This window comes from Crotalus tigris, unplaced genomic scaffold (genome assembly GCF_016545835.1).
Source record: "Crotalus tigris isolate CLP2741 ecotype Arizona unplaced genomic scaffold, ASM1654583v1 scf7180000017644.4837335, whole genome shotgun sequence".
Taxonomy (NCBI): Eukaryota; Metazoa; Chordata; class Lepidosauria; order Squamata; family Viperidae; genus Crotalus; species Crotalus tigris.
The window spans coordinates 460196-478703 of record NW_024096536.1 but is presented as its reverse complement, the minus strand read 5'-3'; the positions used below and the strand labels follow the sequence as shown (position 1 = coordinate 478703).

The 18508-nt window shown below is 36.3% G+C and overlaps 1 protein-coding gene across 1 annotated transcript; it reads left to right on the top strand.

Moving 5' to 3' along the window:
* The first annotated feature begins 800 nt into the window (after positions 1 to 800).
* LOC120304648 (extracellular serine/threonine protein kinase FAM20C-like) lies at positions 801 to 18059 on the top strand. Its single transcript, XM_039335487.1, has 10 exons — positions 801 to 1562; positions 2864 to 3024; positions 4232 to 4310; positions 6002 to 6094; positions 7568 to 7683; positions 8006 to 8186; positions 9713 to 9822; positions 12497 to 12578; positions 14924 to 14983; positions 16339 to 18059. Exons 1-10 carry the CDS (start codon positions 1066 to 1068, stop codon positions 16574 to 16576), a joined length of 1617 nt encoding a protein of 538 aa, XP_039191421.1. The 5' UTR covers positions 801 to 1065; the 3' UTR covers positions 16577 to 18059.
* Positions 18060 to 18508: the final 449 nt, after the last annotated feature.

The window sequence follows — 18508 nt, the reverse complement described above, 5'->3', positions numbered from 1 at the left end:
ACCTTGAGTATAAAATTGAGAGGGATTAAGGACTCACATTTACAAGCTTCATATCAAAAATATCATATAAATGAATCTATAAAGATCATAAAGAATGTAACATATTGTATAGACCTGGGGTATCCAACCTGCAGCCCAAGGGTCACATGCAACCTTGGACAGCTAGTAATGTAGCCCCATAAGATTATAAAATTTTAACATTATGTGATTTATACACATTACTATATTATATATATACTCTTCACTCATTATGGCTCAGGCAAGCCAAAGTTTGCACACCCATAGTTAAACCATTGATCTGTAGAGCCTAGTCCAATCAACAGTGACTAGCAAACCAGCCTTGCTTATGTTTATATAGATGCACAGGCCGAAATAAACTAGTAAGGTAATTATTTGTCCTGTGACAATGAAAAAATTGTTTTATTTTTACATTGTGGAAACAAAGTGACATGTTTCCGTAATGAATATTTGTGAAATGACCGTATGTGCCTACATCTTTACCTATACACCAGCCATTTGATAGCCCAAGCTTCATCTATTTTTTATTTTTTAAAAAATAAAAGATATTTCAGCCAAAAAGCTCCAGTGCAAGTTATCATGTTGCAATAGCACAGTTTTAACAACTGCTGTTACATGACGCTATGATTTGAAGAGACCTACAGATTGGCTAATCTGCTACTATTGATTTGGAGTTTGGCCTCTCCAAATTAACCTTGACTCCACCTGCTCTTCTCTTATTAACATAGTTAAAATTCATAGACAATTGCTCTTTTTCTCTTTTCTTGTTGAGGATTACTTGATGAAGGAAATTTTTGTAGCAGAAGTAGCTTTATTTTTTTTCATAAGTAAGGCTGGTTATAACATAAATGAAGAGATTATAGTTGTTTAATTGTTTATTTTACCTGGAAAAGGTTGGATTTCTGCATTTCTCCCTGGATTACAGTTCTGGAAGTACTATTCTTACTACTGCATTCTTACAATTAGGACTGAAAAAGAAGAGAGACTTTTTGCTATTTTCATGTGAATTTGTGATATTCCATTGCATCTTGCTGTATCTAAGAATCCATGAAGATGGTACGCTACTTGCCTTTTTTGTTCCAGAAGAAACTCAAAGCCACCCTTTGTCTTTTTCTCCTTATGGTTGTCCTGATACACATTGTGATAGATTTTGTGCCCTCTGCTGATTATAAGTCCTGCAGGTGTCTCTCTAAAGCAACAGATACCTTGGACCATTTATCACCCAGTTCTATATTAGCAGCTCAGAATAAGCTGAATCTAAGGAATCTTCAGGATTTTAGTAGCAGTAACAGCTCCCTGGAAAAAGGATTTCACTCAACAGAAGATGTGTCACATGTGGATGGCCTCAGCAATGTGGCTCTCCAAGATGCCAACATCAAGCAACAGGAAACCAAAGAAAAACCCAACCAGAAAATAAAATCTAAATTGTCTGCTCTTTTTGATCATCCTCTGTATAAGATCCCAATCCCAAAAGTTGTAAGGAAAGACAAACTATTTGGGACCAGACCAAAGATGAACCTCTTCATAAAAAGTAGTGATGAACGGTGAGAGATCCTCTTTTTCTTCTGGATGACTCCTTCAGTTTGGTGTGTCCCTTCTTGGATGAGCTTGTATCTATTCCTGCCCAGATTTTATTATTAAGTGCATAATATTTTCTTTCCCCATTTTGGAAGCATTTGAATCTCAGTAGGTTATGTTGATAAGAAGCCAGACTAAGATTATGTTATGTAATTTGATTCTGACTCCTCCCTGAGGCATGTGATATAGTATCACCTTCTCCTCATTAGTGATCAACTTTGTTATAAAGTGAAATGGTTGCTAAGAGATGTGACTAAGAGAGAGAGAAAGAGGAAGAGATGGTGGGAAGATCACTGATTGTTGCCCTTTTATTCAGATGAAGTTCTGTCATACAATCTCCTATTGTGACCCACTTTCTCCCTTTTATGCCATTGTTGAAATAAGAATGCCCATCTATTATGGAAAGAATTGTAATTGTAGCTGAAATGCTCTTATACCATGAGTACTTCCTAAGACTTGTACAACAATGTCAAAGAACAATATATAAAATCAGTACTGAAAGCATGTATGCCAGGATCCAGATTCAGAGGGAAGTATTTTCCACAGGTTGTTGTGATTATATTATTATAATTTACCACTGTATATTATGCTGATTTCCAAATGTCCCTCTATATTCAGAATGAACCAACATCCTTGTACTTCTCCTCTCTTTCCAGTTCTTTTCTCTATTATTCCTAATAGACAATTATGATGCTACTTATGATGTATTCACTTACAGCAGGATTTTGCTATTTGATATGGAAAGTACAAACTAGAAGAAAAAGGTATATATATATATATATATATATATATATATATATATATATATATATATATATATATATATATAGTTAGTAATATGGGTAAAAATATGACTCCTGGGTATATTCATATTATAAAACAAATAAATAAATAACGATCACCAGGAGAATAAATGAAAAAACATTTAATAAAATCAAACTAGAATATTATGTGTCAGCTTTAATTATTATTGTTATTTATGTGTCAGCTTTAATTATTATTGTTATTTGTTCAAAAACTGAAGTCACAGCTGCCAGTTCTTTAGCTGGTGTTGGCTTTCATATGCATTGAGTTATTCTTAAAAACATAGGTTGTCATAATGTTGGGAGAGGGGTTACTTCTAGATAATTCAGGATAGCCTTAATATGTTGATATCTTTAAACTGTACCTTTGCTTTGCTTGTAACTCAGTGTGTAAATTCAGTATTCATATATAGGATGTAATAATAACTTAATAGAGTGCTTGATTTTGTATGTTGGATTTGCAGAATCAGAAGCAACAATGCAGAAGACCTTCAGGACCACAATGCTCACCCTGCTTGGCTCAGTTTTTATGCTGGAATCAATCGCTATGAACTGTATGCCCGCCATGATCCCTCTTGCCATGACTTGATGAAGGATTTGGCCAAGCAGAAAATTATCAGTTCAGGTACTACACAGCATTTCAGATGCTCCAACTAACTCATTGTTTGTTTCCTCATCCTGTTTTCTCTTTTCTAATGTTTGCTTTTCTAGTGTTTCCTTTCTTTACTTCAGAATAAACCCAGTTAAACCATCCACAGAGAAGAGTGCTAGAACAGGGAGGCATCTCTTCTGCATATGAGCTACTTAGTATTAACCAACCAAGATAGGGACTATCTTTTTGTAGCCCACAGCCACACTTTTTGTTAACAAATTTTGACTGAAATCCAAGGGTACAAAGTAATGACATCTTGAACAGATTAGATTTCCCTGTTTATTTGTTTTACTGAATGTTTTATTTAGATGTGTTAAAGCAACCTGACATCTTATCTTCTCCCCTCCTCCACCTGCTGGGAAAATGAACTCATCACGTTTGGCAGTTTGTTTCTGGGCTATTTGATTTGCAAAAGTGAAATTTGGGAACCAGATAAGCTCATTAATTACATCCCCCATGCCAGGAGTTTGCCAAGATCCTCAGTGTAAACAAAGACAGCCAGGTTTCTCTCTTTGTTATTTTTAATATTTTTTTTAATTTAAACACACACATGCCATTGGCAGATACATGACAGCAGAGCTAAACAGCTTGATAGCTATAGTTACTCTTTAACATGTGGAAAAGCATATTATAATATATAGTATACATATTCTGTATTCTGTTATAATAATTCTAACAGAAAAATACTGAAAGATGAAGATTGAGGAAATAATAATTTGATTTTGAATCTAAAATGCATAAAAAACTTGAAGCTAATGAAGAACACTCGTATTAAATAATTACTGGATGTTATATCTATAAGAGGGCCTAGCACAATAGGTGGTCAGATCAAAAATTAAATTTAGGGGTCAATTATTATTAAATTACTGCAGAACCACATACAGAGGATAAGCAATCTCTAAGTGGTAATAAAACTACCACAGCCATTGATTACAAAACCCAGTTTGGTAGACATCATATTTAGGATGAAATGTGATATGAAACAGTAAAAGCATGAGAAAGAAGCTTACCTTGTACCATGTATAGGATCATGATTTTTATTCAACAAACACTTTTCAAGGAGGTATCCTTTTTTTTTGAATGAATTAGATAAATGGATCATTTTACTCTCTTCTATAAAATGAAAAATATAGCAATCTGAATCTCTTCATGAGTCTAATGCTTGTTAATGTCATTTCAGTCCAGAAGCCTGGAGGAACTCAACTGAAGCTTATCATGACTTTTCCCAATCATGGCCAAGCTCTCTTCAAACCTATGAAGTAAGGCATCTTGATACATTAATTGTGATCTCCTCCAAAATGGTTTGTTTGGATATGCTGAGAGTGCAATTCCAAAGGCTGTTAGCTGAAAATTCAGGAATTTCAATCTGAGTTCTCTTTATTAATATTCTGACCCTAAGCATCTTTTCATGCATTGCACCGATCCTCGATGGGTTTACATTAAACCTGCACTTTGTAAATTAATTGGTAGTTAAAACATCTTTGTATAGCAAACTGATAAGGTAATCCTGGCATTGGCATCTGTATCCCAAGTGAAAAAGAAGTTTGTACCATTGGCTGTATTTCTAAACACACCTATGCAATAATTCTATCAGAAGAAACTTAACTGTAAGCATCAAAATATAAAAGTCAAGTACATCTTCTGCTGACTACAAGGATGCCTCCATATTGATTTCTTGGCAAAAGGGAATAAAACTAAATAATACATGTACCCCTTTGCTGGGACAGTCTGTTTCTATATTCCATATAGTATATTTTATAAGGCTGGCATTGAAACAAAAATGGATTCACTTGCTCTGTATTTCTCATGGGGTTTCATCTGCAGAAAAAGGGTCATGGCCACAGAGATAATAAAATTAGACAGGAATAGTATAATAAATCATTAACATCTGCAAATCTGATTACAAGTTAAAGACGGAATTTAAGTGTTCTTTCAAAAATGGGCAGGTTCTCATTGTATTGGGAACATCTAGGAAAATAACTCAAAATACTAGCAGGCAGTGTCATATTTTAATTAGAATTAGAACAAAAAAATATTCAAAGCTCCAGAAAAAAAAAACATTCACAACCCTTTAAAGCATGTTGTAATGCCTGTATCCTAGCAAAACAACAGCAATCTTGCACTTCTGTTCCCTATCAATATGCCTGCTTTCCCCAAATTAGTGCCTTATTCGTGAGTGTTCAGATTGATTGCACTGAATATTTAATCGAAATATCCTTAAAATTGCTCTGAAATTTTATAGCACAAGATGGTTACATATGGCGCTATAATAGTAAAAAATAGTTATCGTTATTACCACCCTAGCGCAGTTGTAGCTACTGCAGCCCTCATCAACAGAGTTCGGTTTTGATGGAGATGTGCGACCTCTGCTGGTGAAAGGTTTAAATTGAAGCTCTTAGTGTTTTTCAAACTGGAATTCACAATCCCAAGACTTCCCATTTGGAAATAATGGACATTGTAATCCAAACATTCCTGGAAAGGTTTGAACTGAGAAAAATACTTTAAAATGGTAAAATTGAACGGCATCAATTGGATGCTAGTTTGTTTGAACAGATTCAGCTGAAAGACTGTAGCTCTTCAGAACATGCATGCAAAATGTCTCCAACATCTCCAGCTAGACTGACAAAATATCACTACTTGCAGTCACAAGAGTTACTACTGCTATAAAATACCACAATGATGGATGCAAATCTGACTTGCTGTAAGAACCTTGCACATTCTTATCTTATGTACACAATGATCTCCCAGGTGAAAGGAGATGTGGCTTTGACTTCAGCCACAAGACATTATTTTCCTGACAATTTCTATATGAGCATCTGCCAAATGTTGACATCTTCCCAGAATTCTCAGTAATGTCAAACTGTTGGGGAAATCTGAGAGCTGGATGAAGTACATTTTAGGGAAACTTGTTTCTGATAATCTCATTCTACTCTTCTCTCTGCCTTCCTAGGCAAACCCGAGACCAGGAGACTTCAGCAGACTTCTTTTACTTTTCAGACTTTGAGCGGCACAATGCAGAAATAGCAGCTTTCCACTTGGACAGGTAAGTTCAATCTAATTCTCTTGTTCAAAATACATCTCTGCTCTGTTTTCAGGAGGAGTTAGTAAAAAAAAATACCATACTCTTTGTCTGTAGATAGACTCGGCTTTTGGCATTTTCTGTTGCAGAATAATCCCAGTAGTACATGGAAATAACTCTACTTAGACTCTTTCGAGCTGTTGTTATCAGAGTAGGTAAGGCTGAGCTAGTAGACAACAATTTCCTGCCCTGAACGTGAGCAGAAAGAATAGTGAGATATACATCATAATAAAAATAGCAATATAACCAGCCTGCTGCTTTAAAATGCTGGTGTTTGAGAAGACATCTGAAAATAACAGGGACATCAATGGATCACTGAACAAATCAAGCAAGTGTTCTCACTCAAGGATCAAATGACCAGACTCAAATTATCTTACTTTGGACATATTATGTGAAAAACTGGATCTCTGGAGAAGGGTCTAGTTCTGGGAAAAGTGAAAGGAAAGAGGAGAAGAAGAAGGTGATAGCAGCGAGGTGGTGGATTCAGTTACAATGGCAATGACTGCAGTGTTGGAAAACGTGGAAGATTAGATTAGGACAGATCATGAAAAAAATCTATTTATGTGATTGCTAGGAGTTGAAAATGACTTAAAGGCACATAATCAATCAAAATAGTGATTTCAGTTGATATAAGATCCAGGCATACAACAAGTTATAGAACAGGGTTGGATAATCTATACTCTTTTAGATTTTGTGGGGAAATACATCTGAATACAGGATTAAAATGTTTACTTAAAGGAAACAGGAATCCTAGAACTTCTAGAAGGCCACAAGTTTTCATCATTTGATTTAGTGTGTTGAGACCATGACAAAATTATTGGTAGCCATTCTGAAACTCTAGCTCTGCTTGGGGTATCCAGGGTTCTGGTTGTGACAGAAGGTATTGTGTACCTGACTAAACGTGTCATGTTTATATGAAGCCTGGCCATTTTAAAGCTTAGCCATCACTGGGTTCAGATTAGACATCAGTAAAAACTATCCTTGAGGGGTACAATCCAACATCTAGCAGGATTTACCACACTTTTGCCCCGGGTCTCCCTAACCAGCTGGGAAGCCCCAATTAAATTTCAGAGCAACGGAGCATCATAAGAAATTTAGATGAGGGTTCTAATTCATTCAGAGCATTGCGGTTACAATCCAAACCTCACAAGGTAAGAGGCAATCTATCAAGGAATCCTTCACCAAGAGTTCCATAAAGGGGCAGAAGGTGATTCAAGATACCCTTCAATGCACCCAGTCCATAGAAGTTTGCTAAGCTAGAAGGCAAACCTCAGGTCAAGGCTTGAGGCCCACATCATAATGTGATAGCTAATGCAACTGTTAGAAAAAAGTTAATTGATATTGTTTGATTGTAGGCGTTATGATATTAATAATGTATAGGCTAAGCTGTCTATTCTTTATTCAAACCTTTGTGCTGTATTTGCCTTTTCTATGCAGGATCCTGGACTTTAGAAGAATTCCCCCAGTTTCTGGACGGTTGGTGAACATAAGCAATGAAATCCGTGACATTACAACAGATAAGAAACTGTTTAAAACGTTTTTCATCTCTCCAGGTGCGTATCTCCCTGTCCCTTCTTGACACCAACTTTGGAAACAATGAATGATTGTGTCTTTAAATTTATGGAGGTAATTGTATAAATCTTTCCCAATAAACTGGCCTCTAGATTTAGTGTGGCGCCTACAATTACTGCATTGTAATAAACACAACAAGTTAGAGAAGGCAAACACAGATTAACTCTGACAGGAATTTAAACTATTCCCTTCTCTCTTCAAATCTGTTTAAGGCAGGTGGTAGCATGATCTATCATAGAAAAAATGTTTCTGTGTTGCAGTTCCCTAACTTTTGCTTCCCTCCATTTTGCCTGGATCAACCAGCTGGCAACATCTGTTTCTTTGGTGAGTGCTCCTACTATTGCTCTACTGAACATGCTTTGTGTGGCAAACCTGACCAGCTTGAGGGATCCATGGCAGCCTTGTTGCCTGACAAAGCGATAGCTGAACGCCAGTCTTGGCGGAGTCCCTGGAGGCGTTCCTATTCCAAAATCAAGAAAGCTGAGTGAGTATCCAAAAGGAGAAAAGAAAAGCCAGTACAATTTAAAAAAAAAATTTAATAGGCAAAAAGCAAATTCTAGATAGAGTAGAGACAAATGAAATGGTTGAAGAAATAGGACAGTCAAAGAAAGGAGAAAATGAGGCATGTAGTCTAAACATAAAAGAATCTGTACAAACCATGAAAGTATATCCATCAGCCCATCAATTTGGATATCACTATATTACCTTCTTGTATTTGTTTTGCATCTGTTTTACTGTTTTTATTCCCCTTGCTTTTATGCTCACATAGGCCCACAAGAAAAGTCTGGTAAGAGAGCAAAGAACACCAAACCTGCAGAATAGTCAGTGGCTCTTTCATCACTAGTGATTTGGAGAACCTGATTCTGTTTAAAAAAGATTAGTATGGGCCTTAAGCAACTAATGGAAATAGCTTTTTATATTTTTTATACATATAAACATATTGAGCTTCAGATACAATATCAAAAAAGATTCAGAAATCTAAAATAAAAAATGTAAACATATAACCACGACAGAAGATGGATATCAACAGAAAGATATATCCTCCTATTTACCATACTATGAATAAATTCTGATTTGTCACCTGTCTGACACTATCTTCTGGAAATGAAGAAGAGGGAATTAATATCTTCTTTTAAGAGGTTGAGATATACTGCTTCATACCGCTGGAAAAGACTCATATCACAAAAATATATTGTATTTCAGAGAAAGCATACCACTTTCTCTATTTCTGTTGCTTTTCTTAAGGTCTCAGGATCAAGGTTCACCCTGTAAGCAATGAAAAGTGCCAGCACATTTTCATTGCTTTGAAAAGGGAATAGAATTTTATTGTGCGACTTATTTTCATGGTAATTTTACTGGCAGAAAGAGGAAAAGATGCTTCAGAGATTTCTGATTTGTGTGTCATCGCTTAATATGCATCTGCGTGACTGAAAAAAGAGAGAAGAGTCATTTGCAGCTCAGCTCACACAGCTAAGTATTTTGGCCTTTAATTAAGTAACTGTAGCATCATGCAAACAGGATCAAAAGAATCTCCGTACCCATACAACATACATTTGCAAAATAACAAAATGGTTAAGGTGATGTGAGGAAGGAGTTCAACCAAAGCTGCTTCTTTTTTTCAATATGAGATGTATTTATTATTGCTATTAAGACTTCATGTACTACTGTTTACCAATACACCTCAGCAGTTTAAAACAGAAAGACATAAATAAAATTAAAATGAAGAATAACTTAATTATATTTGAAAACACACCGTAGACATTTTATGTTGGTAAATATTCTTAAATGCCACCGGAAAGTGTAGAACAATGGTGGTTTAGAATTCTAACAGAGGGAGAGAAAACTGGATAAATGGATAGAATACTAAAAATGAACTATTGTAAATGATCATCCATTAGAAGCCTGTCCAAAGCAATTAATTTTTAAGGCCTTTTGGAACAGAGACATTAGCAGATAAGTTTAGCAGAAAAGTTTAGCAGATAATATTTCACAATGGCTGACTTTTCCCAGGTGGGAACTGAATGAAAATTACTGTGCTCAGGTTCGCAAGACCCCACCCTATGACAACACTGCCCGACTTCTGAGTCTCATTGACATGACCATGCTTGATTTTCTCATGGGTGAGTATGTTAATGAATTTATACTGGGGACAAGAGACCTGGATCAGTGGTAGCAAAAGATAGGAGCAGAAGGCCCCAGATCATGCCTTTGATTCAGTCTCTGTCTGGCATTTCCACTGCAGATGTTTCAGCTCAGCTTGTAGGAGGGAGACTGGGATGCTAGAGTTTCTTAACCATATGACCCACTGCATCTTACAAAACAAAGGATCTCTTTTCTGTGTAAAACTGGCTGCCCACCAGCTTCTCTAGAATAGGCTTTCATTGGCAATACATTGTGCTGAAATTCACAAGAAAACAATTGCTCCTTCTGTAACATTTCTCAGAGTCTCTTATTTTGGCCTGTTTTTTTAAGCAATGCCTTACTATTCCATAAGGGGATATTCTTTTTCTCAGTTGTTTATCCCTCTTTAGAAGAACTAAATTCATGCCAGTTAAAACTTGTCACAATAAGGAATTTAGAAGCCTGCATCTTAAATAAATTTCTGAATAATTTCAGAAAGTTCACTGAAGGGCCTTATATTCACCTTTTACCAATGCCTACTGTTGGCCGATTTATAAGGTGACCAACTTTTTTACAATGAGAAGGAGGACACAAATAAATTGAAGAAAAAAATATGAATAAATAAAATTAATTATTAAAACTGAAACTAACATAAGCGAATAAACTTGTAAATAAAATTATACATATTTGGAAATTATTAAATAGATAATAAATTAATAAATTAATAATTAATGAATTAATAAAACGTGAATTACTGTGCTCACCTATGTATGATTGAATATTCACTGAGAAAGAAGTGAGTCTAATGCGTGCGTGCCGTGTCATGTTTCAGTAAGAAATAAATAAAGCCACTTATGCGCGGCGCACTCTTGTGAGCAGCGCACTCTCAAAACAATTCTGTGCAGAACGCATGCGTCTCATAATCGCGTCTTGCCGCACTGTACCAAGCCTTGACAAATCGTCATGTAAATACAAATACATCACATCACACACAATGGATCAGCTCAGCATCGATCGAATACAGAGATTTACAGATTAGTCTTCAAATATCGAAAAGGAGGAATGTAGGAGGACACTTTTCGAGAGAGGACAGAACTTACAAAAGAAGGACTGTCCTCCCTAAAGGAGGACGGTTGGTCACCTTACGATTTATTCCTGTTCTGTCCAACCAATTGCCAATGGCTCTGCAGGTTTGATAAACTGTCCATGTTGTAGAGCACAAAAGTGTAACTTATTTTTGCTCTTTTCCTCAGCTTCGGGTTAATATGCAAACAAAGTCTCACCTTTCAGACTTACACAGAAACAAAACTTAAACCTTTGCTGATTGTTTTCAGGATACATGTAAGAAAATTCAGATAAAATGTGGCTAGCTAAAAACTCCCATATTCAAAATACTGCTCAACATGCAATATTTATTTTATGGTTTATAATAGCAAACATGTTTCACTATACCCTCTAGTGGAAGCACTGCATATTTTCATATTCATATCCTATATCCCATATTTTAACAGTAGAAATATACAGTATAAGCATTTAGAGCATGGGTATCAAACTCACTGCATCACGTGATGTGTCGCGACATATTGAGACTTTCCTTGCATTGCTGGAGCTGGGGTGGGCGCGGCCTCCAGATGATGCAACCAGCCCACGGGCTGGCAGTTTGACACCCCTGATTTAGAGGATTGGTTACCCCATCTATTCCCAATTTTTGCTCCAAAAATGCAGCTGCTTATTATGTATTGTTATTACACTGTTTAACTGACCAATCAGACTAACCTATTTGATTAGTGGGCAGCAAAAGCACAAACATAACATCTTAAAAGATAATATAATCTATTCAAATACTGATAATCTAACTTGGTGATGTTCCTCAGTTAGAGGTTTAGAAAAAAGGATTTATTTGAATACACATACACATTCACTCTCCCACCCTATAAATCAGGTTATATACTACATGACCTTTGGCTTTGGAAAATCCATATTTTTTATATCTTGCAGAATAAAGTATATTTGGTGAAAGCACATTATCTTTTGTAGATATGTGGACTCCATCATGCACTTAATTTATATATTATTAAGTACAGACATTGTGTTTTGCCATCATAGTTTACGATTTTAAGTATGAAAAGATAAAATTAAACTAAACATTTATCCTGCCCAATTTTGGGGTGTGGTTCTTAGCATCTGCTCAAAGCCTAACATACAGAAGCTGTGCATTTGTGATGTTTGTGCAGTAATGGGTAGCATCCTGTTCTTGCATTTATTTGCTGGCTATGTCCAAGTTAGGCTTGAAATTGTATCTTGGGCTCCAATTCATTAAGCAAAATATATATTGTATATTATTGTACCTACTGGTGACTTATTGAAGAAATCACACCTATTCCTGTGTTTACATGGTAGCTATAGTATGTAGACTCAGACACTTCTGATAGTGGCAGAAGAGCAGTGTATATGTGTATTCCAATATTATATATTCTAATGGCCACCTCAGAACCTGATCACTCTCAAGACAATTCTCTGTGTGAACAGATTCATGTCAGAAACAGAACTGAGTGACAGTTGGCATCCATATTTTCCAAAGAACAAATGTACTGTATACTTTTGGCCTTATAGTTCAGGTATGGGCAAATGTTGGTGACACATTTTCTTCCACTGTTTTTTCTTTATCTGCAGGAAATATGGACAGGCATCACTATGAGACATTTGAAAAGTTTGGTAACCACACTTTTTATCTTCACCTGGACAATGGCAGAGGGTGAGAAAGTGCTGCTATCTTCTTAAGGGTGGGCAAGATATTTTGGAAGGCTTTTGAACTCTGACATATAATGATCTGCATCTTTGAAAACAAGGCTAAAGTTGGAAGGGACCTTGGAGGTCATCAAATGCAACCTCCTGCTCAGGCAGGTAACCCTATACCATTTCGGACAAATGGCTGTCCAGTTTCTTCTTAAAAACTTCCAGTGTTGGAGCTTTCACCGCTTCTGAAGGCAGGTTGTTCCACTGGTTAATTGTTCTAACTGTCAGGAAGTTTCTCCTTAGTTCTAGGCTGCTTCTCTCCTTGATTAGTTTCCATCCGTTGCTTCTTGTCCTGCCTTCAGGCACTTTGGAAAATAGCTTGACTCCCTCTTCTCTGTGGCAGCCCCTGAGATATTGAAACACAGCTATCATGTCCCCACTCGTCCTTCTCTTCATTAAACTAGACATACCCAATTCCATCAACCTTTCCTTATGTTTTAACCTCCAGTCCCCTAATCATCTTTGTTGCTCTTCTCTGTACTCTTTCTAGAGTCTCAACATCTTTTTTACATCGTGGTGACCAAAACTGGATGCAGTATTCCAAGTGTGGCCTTACCAAAGCATTGTAGAGTGGTATTAATACTTTGCGTGATCTTGATTCTATCCCTCTGTTAATGCAGCCTAGCACTGTGTTGGCTTTTTTGGCAGCTGCAGCACACTGCTGGCTCATATTTAAATGATTGTCCACTAGGACTCCGAGATCCCTCTCACAGTTACTACTATTGAGCAAGGTATCCCCTATACTATACCTATACATTTGGTTTTTCTTGCCTAAATGTAGAACCTTACTTTTTTCACCATTGAATTTCATTGTTAGATAGCACCCAGTGTTCAAGTCTGTCCAGATCCTCCTGTATCCTAAGCCTGTCTTCTGCCAGCTTGGTGTCGTCTGCAAATTTGATGAGTTCCCCATCTATCCCCTCGTCCAAATGATTGATGAAAATGTTGAAGAGCACTGGGCCCAGAACAGAGCCCTGGGGCACCCCACTACACACTTCCCTCCATATAGATGTGGTTCCATTGAGGACCACACGCTGAGTAAAGCCGGTCAGCCAGCTATGGATCCATCTGGTGGTGATGCTGTCTAACCCACATTTTTCTATCTTATCAAGTACTAGGTTGTGATCTACTTTGTCAAATGCCTTACTGAAGTCTAAGTAAATTATATCACAACATTCCTCTGGTCCACTGATTTTGTCACTTGGTCAAAGAATGCAATAAGGTTTGTCTGGGATGATCTGTTTTTGACAAACCCGTGTTGGCTTTTAGTAATGACTTGGTTTGCCTGTAGGTATTCACTGATTCATTGTTTGATTATCTTTTCCAGAATCTTCCCAGGTATTGAGGTCAGGCTGATAGGTCTGTAATTTCCTGGATCCATTTTTTTCCCTTTTTTGAAGATGGGAACTTTTCCAGTCCTCTGGTAGTTCCCCAGTGCTCCAGGATCTTTGAAAAATATAGTTCAGTGGTTCTGAGATCACATCTGCCAGTTCCTTGAGAACCTTGGGATGTAATCCATCTGGTCCTGGGAACTGTAGCTCCAACACATTTAGCAAAGTCCCAGATTGAAAAAAAAACTATTCTGCTCTACACTGCACTAATTCAAAATAACACCTCCCCCCCTATTGTGGGATAGTCTTTAAAAGCAAGAGTTTACAAGATAAGGATTTCGAACAAGTAAGAGCCAGTTGCAATGTACTCTTGTGCTAGAATCCAGTGACTTAGTCTCTGCAGTCTCAGCACTTGGCAAGTATTATTTGAATGTGAAGGAATACTTATCTACTGGCATTATTTACACATGAGAAGGAGAATTATAATTTACTTTAAGACTATAGTGATAATACTATTCTAAAATTTAACAGTACGATAATGTTATATAAAATGTAACACTACAAGCAATATGATTAGAATAATTCCTACCAACTGTACCATGTTTTGCCCCTGGATAATTCCTTTCTTCTTAGTAATAGAATAAGATAGCTACATTATCCAGCTGTGCCTTATTTTCACATTTTATTTCACCGGCAGCATTTGAAATGTGTACAATAATCCCTTGAGATGAGCCCATATCATATATTGATTAGTCTGTTGGACTAGACTGGGAAATCCAGATCCAAGTTCTCAAGTAATAGGATTATTCAGTTTTAGTCCAGCATACTTCAGTATTGTTGTGGGAATAAAATTAAAGAATAGAATGCAGTTTTATGCCACCTTCTCTCTTGTGAAAACAGGGAAATTGTAATGGATAGCATCACTCCTCCCCCAAATTATGCCCTAATCTGTTATTTTTGTTCTTGTTTTTAGGTTTGGGAGACATTCTCATGATGAAATGTCTATTCTGACTCCTCTTCGGCAGTGCTGCATGTAAGGACAATTTTTTTGCCCCTCAAAATTTGCCCTTACCAGGGTAATATAATTTAGGATAGTTTAAGAAAGGTCCAGTTTTCTGCAATGAAAAACTGGTCTTGCTCATAAATGAGATTGTCAAGGTGCCCTCTCAGAAGTGCTGTGTTTGTAGGAGGAGGACATCACACATCCAAATCCTCCTCTGTTTAGTTTGTTCAGGAGAACAGGAGATTGTATGGTGGGAGCTGGTGTGATTTCTGTTTAACTGTTTCTCACCACTAGTCCATTACTGCTGAGACTGCTCAAACTTCTTTATTTAATTATGAGATTATTATTTGCCACCCATCTCATATCCAACAATTTGAATATTGTTTACATAACAAAAAGCATGCCCATTAACTGCATTTAGTACTCAATTAACTATCATACTGTGGCCCTGGTGGCCTAATTCAGTCTTTCACAAAGAGAATGTCCTCAAGAGATATTGGGCTATAATCTCCATAATTTTCACCCAACATGACAATCATATTTAGAAAATACTAAATCTAATTCATCTCAAAATGTAGGTTAAAAAAGAAAATTATCAGAGGTTGGAATATCCAATGGTACGGAGGATGTGACATTTGTGTATTTACTTCTGAGTGAACCTCAAATCCTCTTATAAAAGCTGAAGATTAATATATCTAAAGAACTGTATATTGGGCAAGGTGGCTTAATGTGACTCTGCATAGATTAATTTTGAAGGTCAAATTTTTGTCTTTTACCCAGTTCTGTAGTTCCATGAACCAGCTCTCTTTCCAATTCTGAAGTATGAATTATCTGAGACTGATGGCAGGTCCCAATTGACACATTTGGACATAGGGCAATTCAGAATGCAAAGAAGCATGTAACCATGTTTTTGGCAGAAATCTGTTAAAATGCACATGCTCTGGGTAGAAAAATGCCTGCCAAACTACTTCCACTCTAAATCTACAGGAGGATGCATTTGTTTGTAATCTGAACCAGGGAACCTTTTGTAAAGAGCACCAAATTAAGGTTGATTCAGTTAAGTCATAACAAGGAATGGATTTTTCCCAAATACCTATAGCAGAAAATTATTATCAAGCTTAGCAATCAGAGTAGAAATTACATTACTTTACTGAATTCCATAATAGTTATAAATATTTTTCATATTGATAGTTCTAAGACTTCTCATTACTGTCCTGTTCATACTGGTATTTCAAGTCGATATATATTTATTTTAATTAAATTGCATTGATAGAAATACTAAATATGATATTTTCTCTCATATATATATATATATATATATATATATATATATATATATATATATATATATATATATATATATTCCTTGTTGTTATTGTCTCCAGTATTAAAAAGTCAACTTTCCTGCGGCTGCAACTGCTTGCTACTGAGCCTTATCGTTTAAGTGATGTCATGCGTGAATCATTAGCCTCAGATCCCCTGTCTCCAGTCTTATCAGAGGCTCATCTAGAAGCACTGGATCGGCGACTCAAAAAGATATTGGCTATGGTAGAAAACTGCAAGAAGGCAGATGGACATAAAGAAGTAATAGTTGACGACTTAAAAGGAAAGCAGTATTTTTAGTTTAGTGTAGTTAGAGATGTGATAGTTATCTTACTACAGTAGTCACACAATATCCCCAATCTGCTATTTCTGTTTACTCATGAAGAAATTATTTCAGATCTACCATTGCTATTTATTGAGGAGGGGGCCATTTATAGTTCCTTGAGTTCCAATAGGGTACTGTGAACTTTGTCCACTGCCAGAGCAGGCCCTTTGTTCATTTATAAGGTCTAGATTACTTATTGCCTTAACAATCATGCATAGCATTAGACCTAATTTCAAAGTGCTGTGCAAGAGATCAATTCAGATTATGATGTCAACTTTCAGTCAATTCCTCCAGACTGCCACTTGAGAAAGAAAAGAGTATCAGGAGTAAAAAGGGATTGGAGGCTAGGGAGAGTTCAGTGTCTCTTGTGACACCAGTTCCTTGAAGTTGCTCAGGAGGTTGCCTCTGCAGCTCTTGATAGGAAAAATGCTATCTCTACTTCTGACAACTTCTAGTCAGTATTATTTACTAAGGCCTCAGGCACTAAGTTTTTCTATCATATGGTCTTTTTAGAAAGGGCAAGATTGTGAATGTGGAATCTTCTGTATGCAAAACATATAAATGTTTATTTGAATAATTAGTTCAATGTATTATGAACATTCTGCTTCAGGTAATGACCAACTAAATGGGAATATATTTATTCTGTACAGTACATAAACTGTTGTATAAGAACATAACAAGCTGATAATGAGCCATCCAGCCTACATTATTGACCTTGACTAGCAGTAGCTTGCCAGTGTGTTTTTTCCAAGTCCTTCTTGGTGATGCCATATATAAAGAGAAAATGCTTTATATGATATATGAAGTCTACCCATAGAGGGAAATGAGTAGACTCAGGAAAGGCTCTTATTGGGCAAGTAACCTATGGTTCTTAGATATTCTTGTACAACACCTGCTAGCAACATCCAGAAGCACCAGCCAATAAGACAGCTAATGAAGGTTGCTGTTTAAAAACATCTTGACAGATACAGCTTGCTTACTCCTGTCCTTGGATAGATGGATTCAAAGAAAAACATGCATACACAGTTACATGAATGATTTAACATGGCTGCCCATAAATTGGTTTTATGGTCTTTTGGGTGGAAATTTTGTTTAAAGCAACTGAAGAAGTACTATTGTAACTACAGTTTGAGACTAGTCAATAGTATGACAAATTTATTGGGAATTTCAGGTACAACTGTTTTTATTTCTCCAGGAATATAACAAATGAATGAATAATAAATTGTTTTAATGATATTTTAGGTCTTTAAAGGAGTTAAGAAGCCAAGGGCATATTTTCTGCTGAAAATGACAATCAAATGTTTATTCAGGGCAATGTGTTCACTTTAAAAAGATTGTATCATGTTTATTAATTGTGCCTCAGTGTTCATATCTTTTTCAAGTTTTTCACAGTTAACAGATTTTCTAGATCCTGTTAAATAAGAGTATAAGATGAAAATAAATATCCAGAATATGATACAAATATGTGTTTAATTTCCATAATAGCCACACCTGTGTAGTGCAACAGGCAATTTTCACTTATACTGAAAATTAAGCTTCAATACAGGGTCATCCTCAGGTTTGGCCTATTGAGGCCAAGTGGTAGTACATCTGGAAAAAAGCCAAAAATTGACAAATCTCCGATTTGATGTATATTCATTGTGCACTAATATATTGCTATGGCTATAGCTCTGTTAGTCTTATGCAATTAAGAGTCATGCTGGCATAAACTATGCTGTCCTTCATAGATGATCCCTATTCTGCCACAGTGATACACCTGCTGAAAGATGCTGTTCTTATATACTTGTTGTGGGCTACCCAAGGGAAAGGCAATTTTGTTGTCAAAAAGTACCAACTGCACATGGGAAAACCATCTCTCCCTAAGTGAAATGCATTTAGGTGAATGCTTATAGCAACAGTTTTATCTA

What these genes read in the sequence shown, in the direction of transcription:
- LOC120304648 (XM_039335487.1), top strand. Translation starts at nt 1,066, where the DNA reads ATGAAGATGGTACGCTACTTGCCTTTTTTGTTCCAGAAGAAACTCAAA. An exon ending in GCAGAAAATTATCAGTTCAG is followed by an intron (nt 3,025 to 4,231) that starts GTACTACACAGC and finishes ATGTCATTTCAG; the next exon opens with TCCAGAAGCCTGGAGGAACT. An exon ending in GCTCTCTTCAAACCTATGAA is followed by an intron (nt 4,311 to 6,001) that starts GTAAGGCATCTT and finishes CTGCCTTCCTAG; the next exon opens with GCAAACCCGAGACCAGGAGA.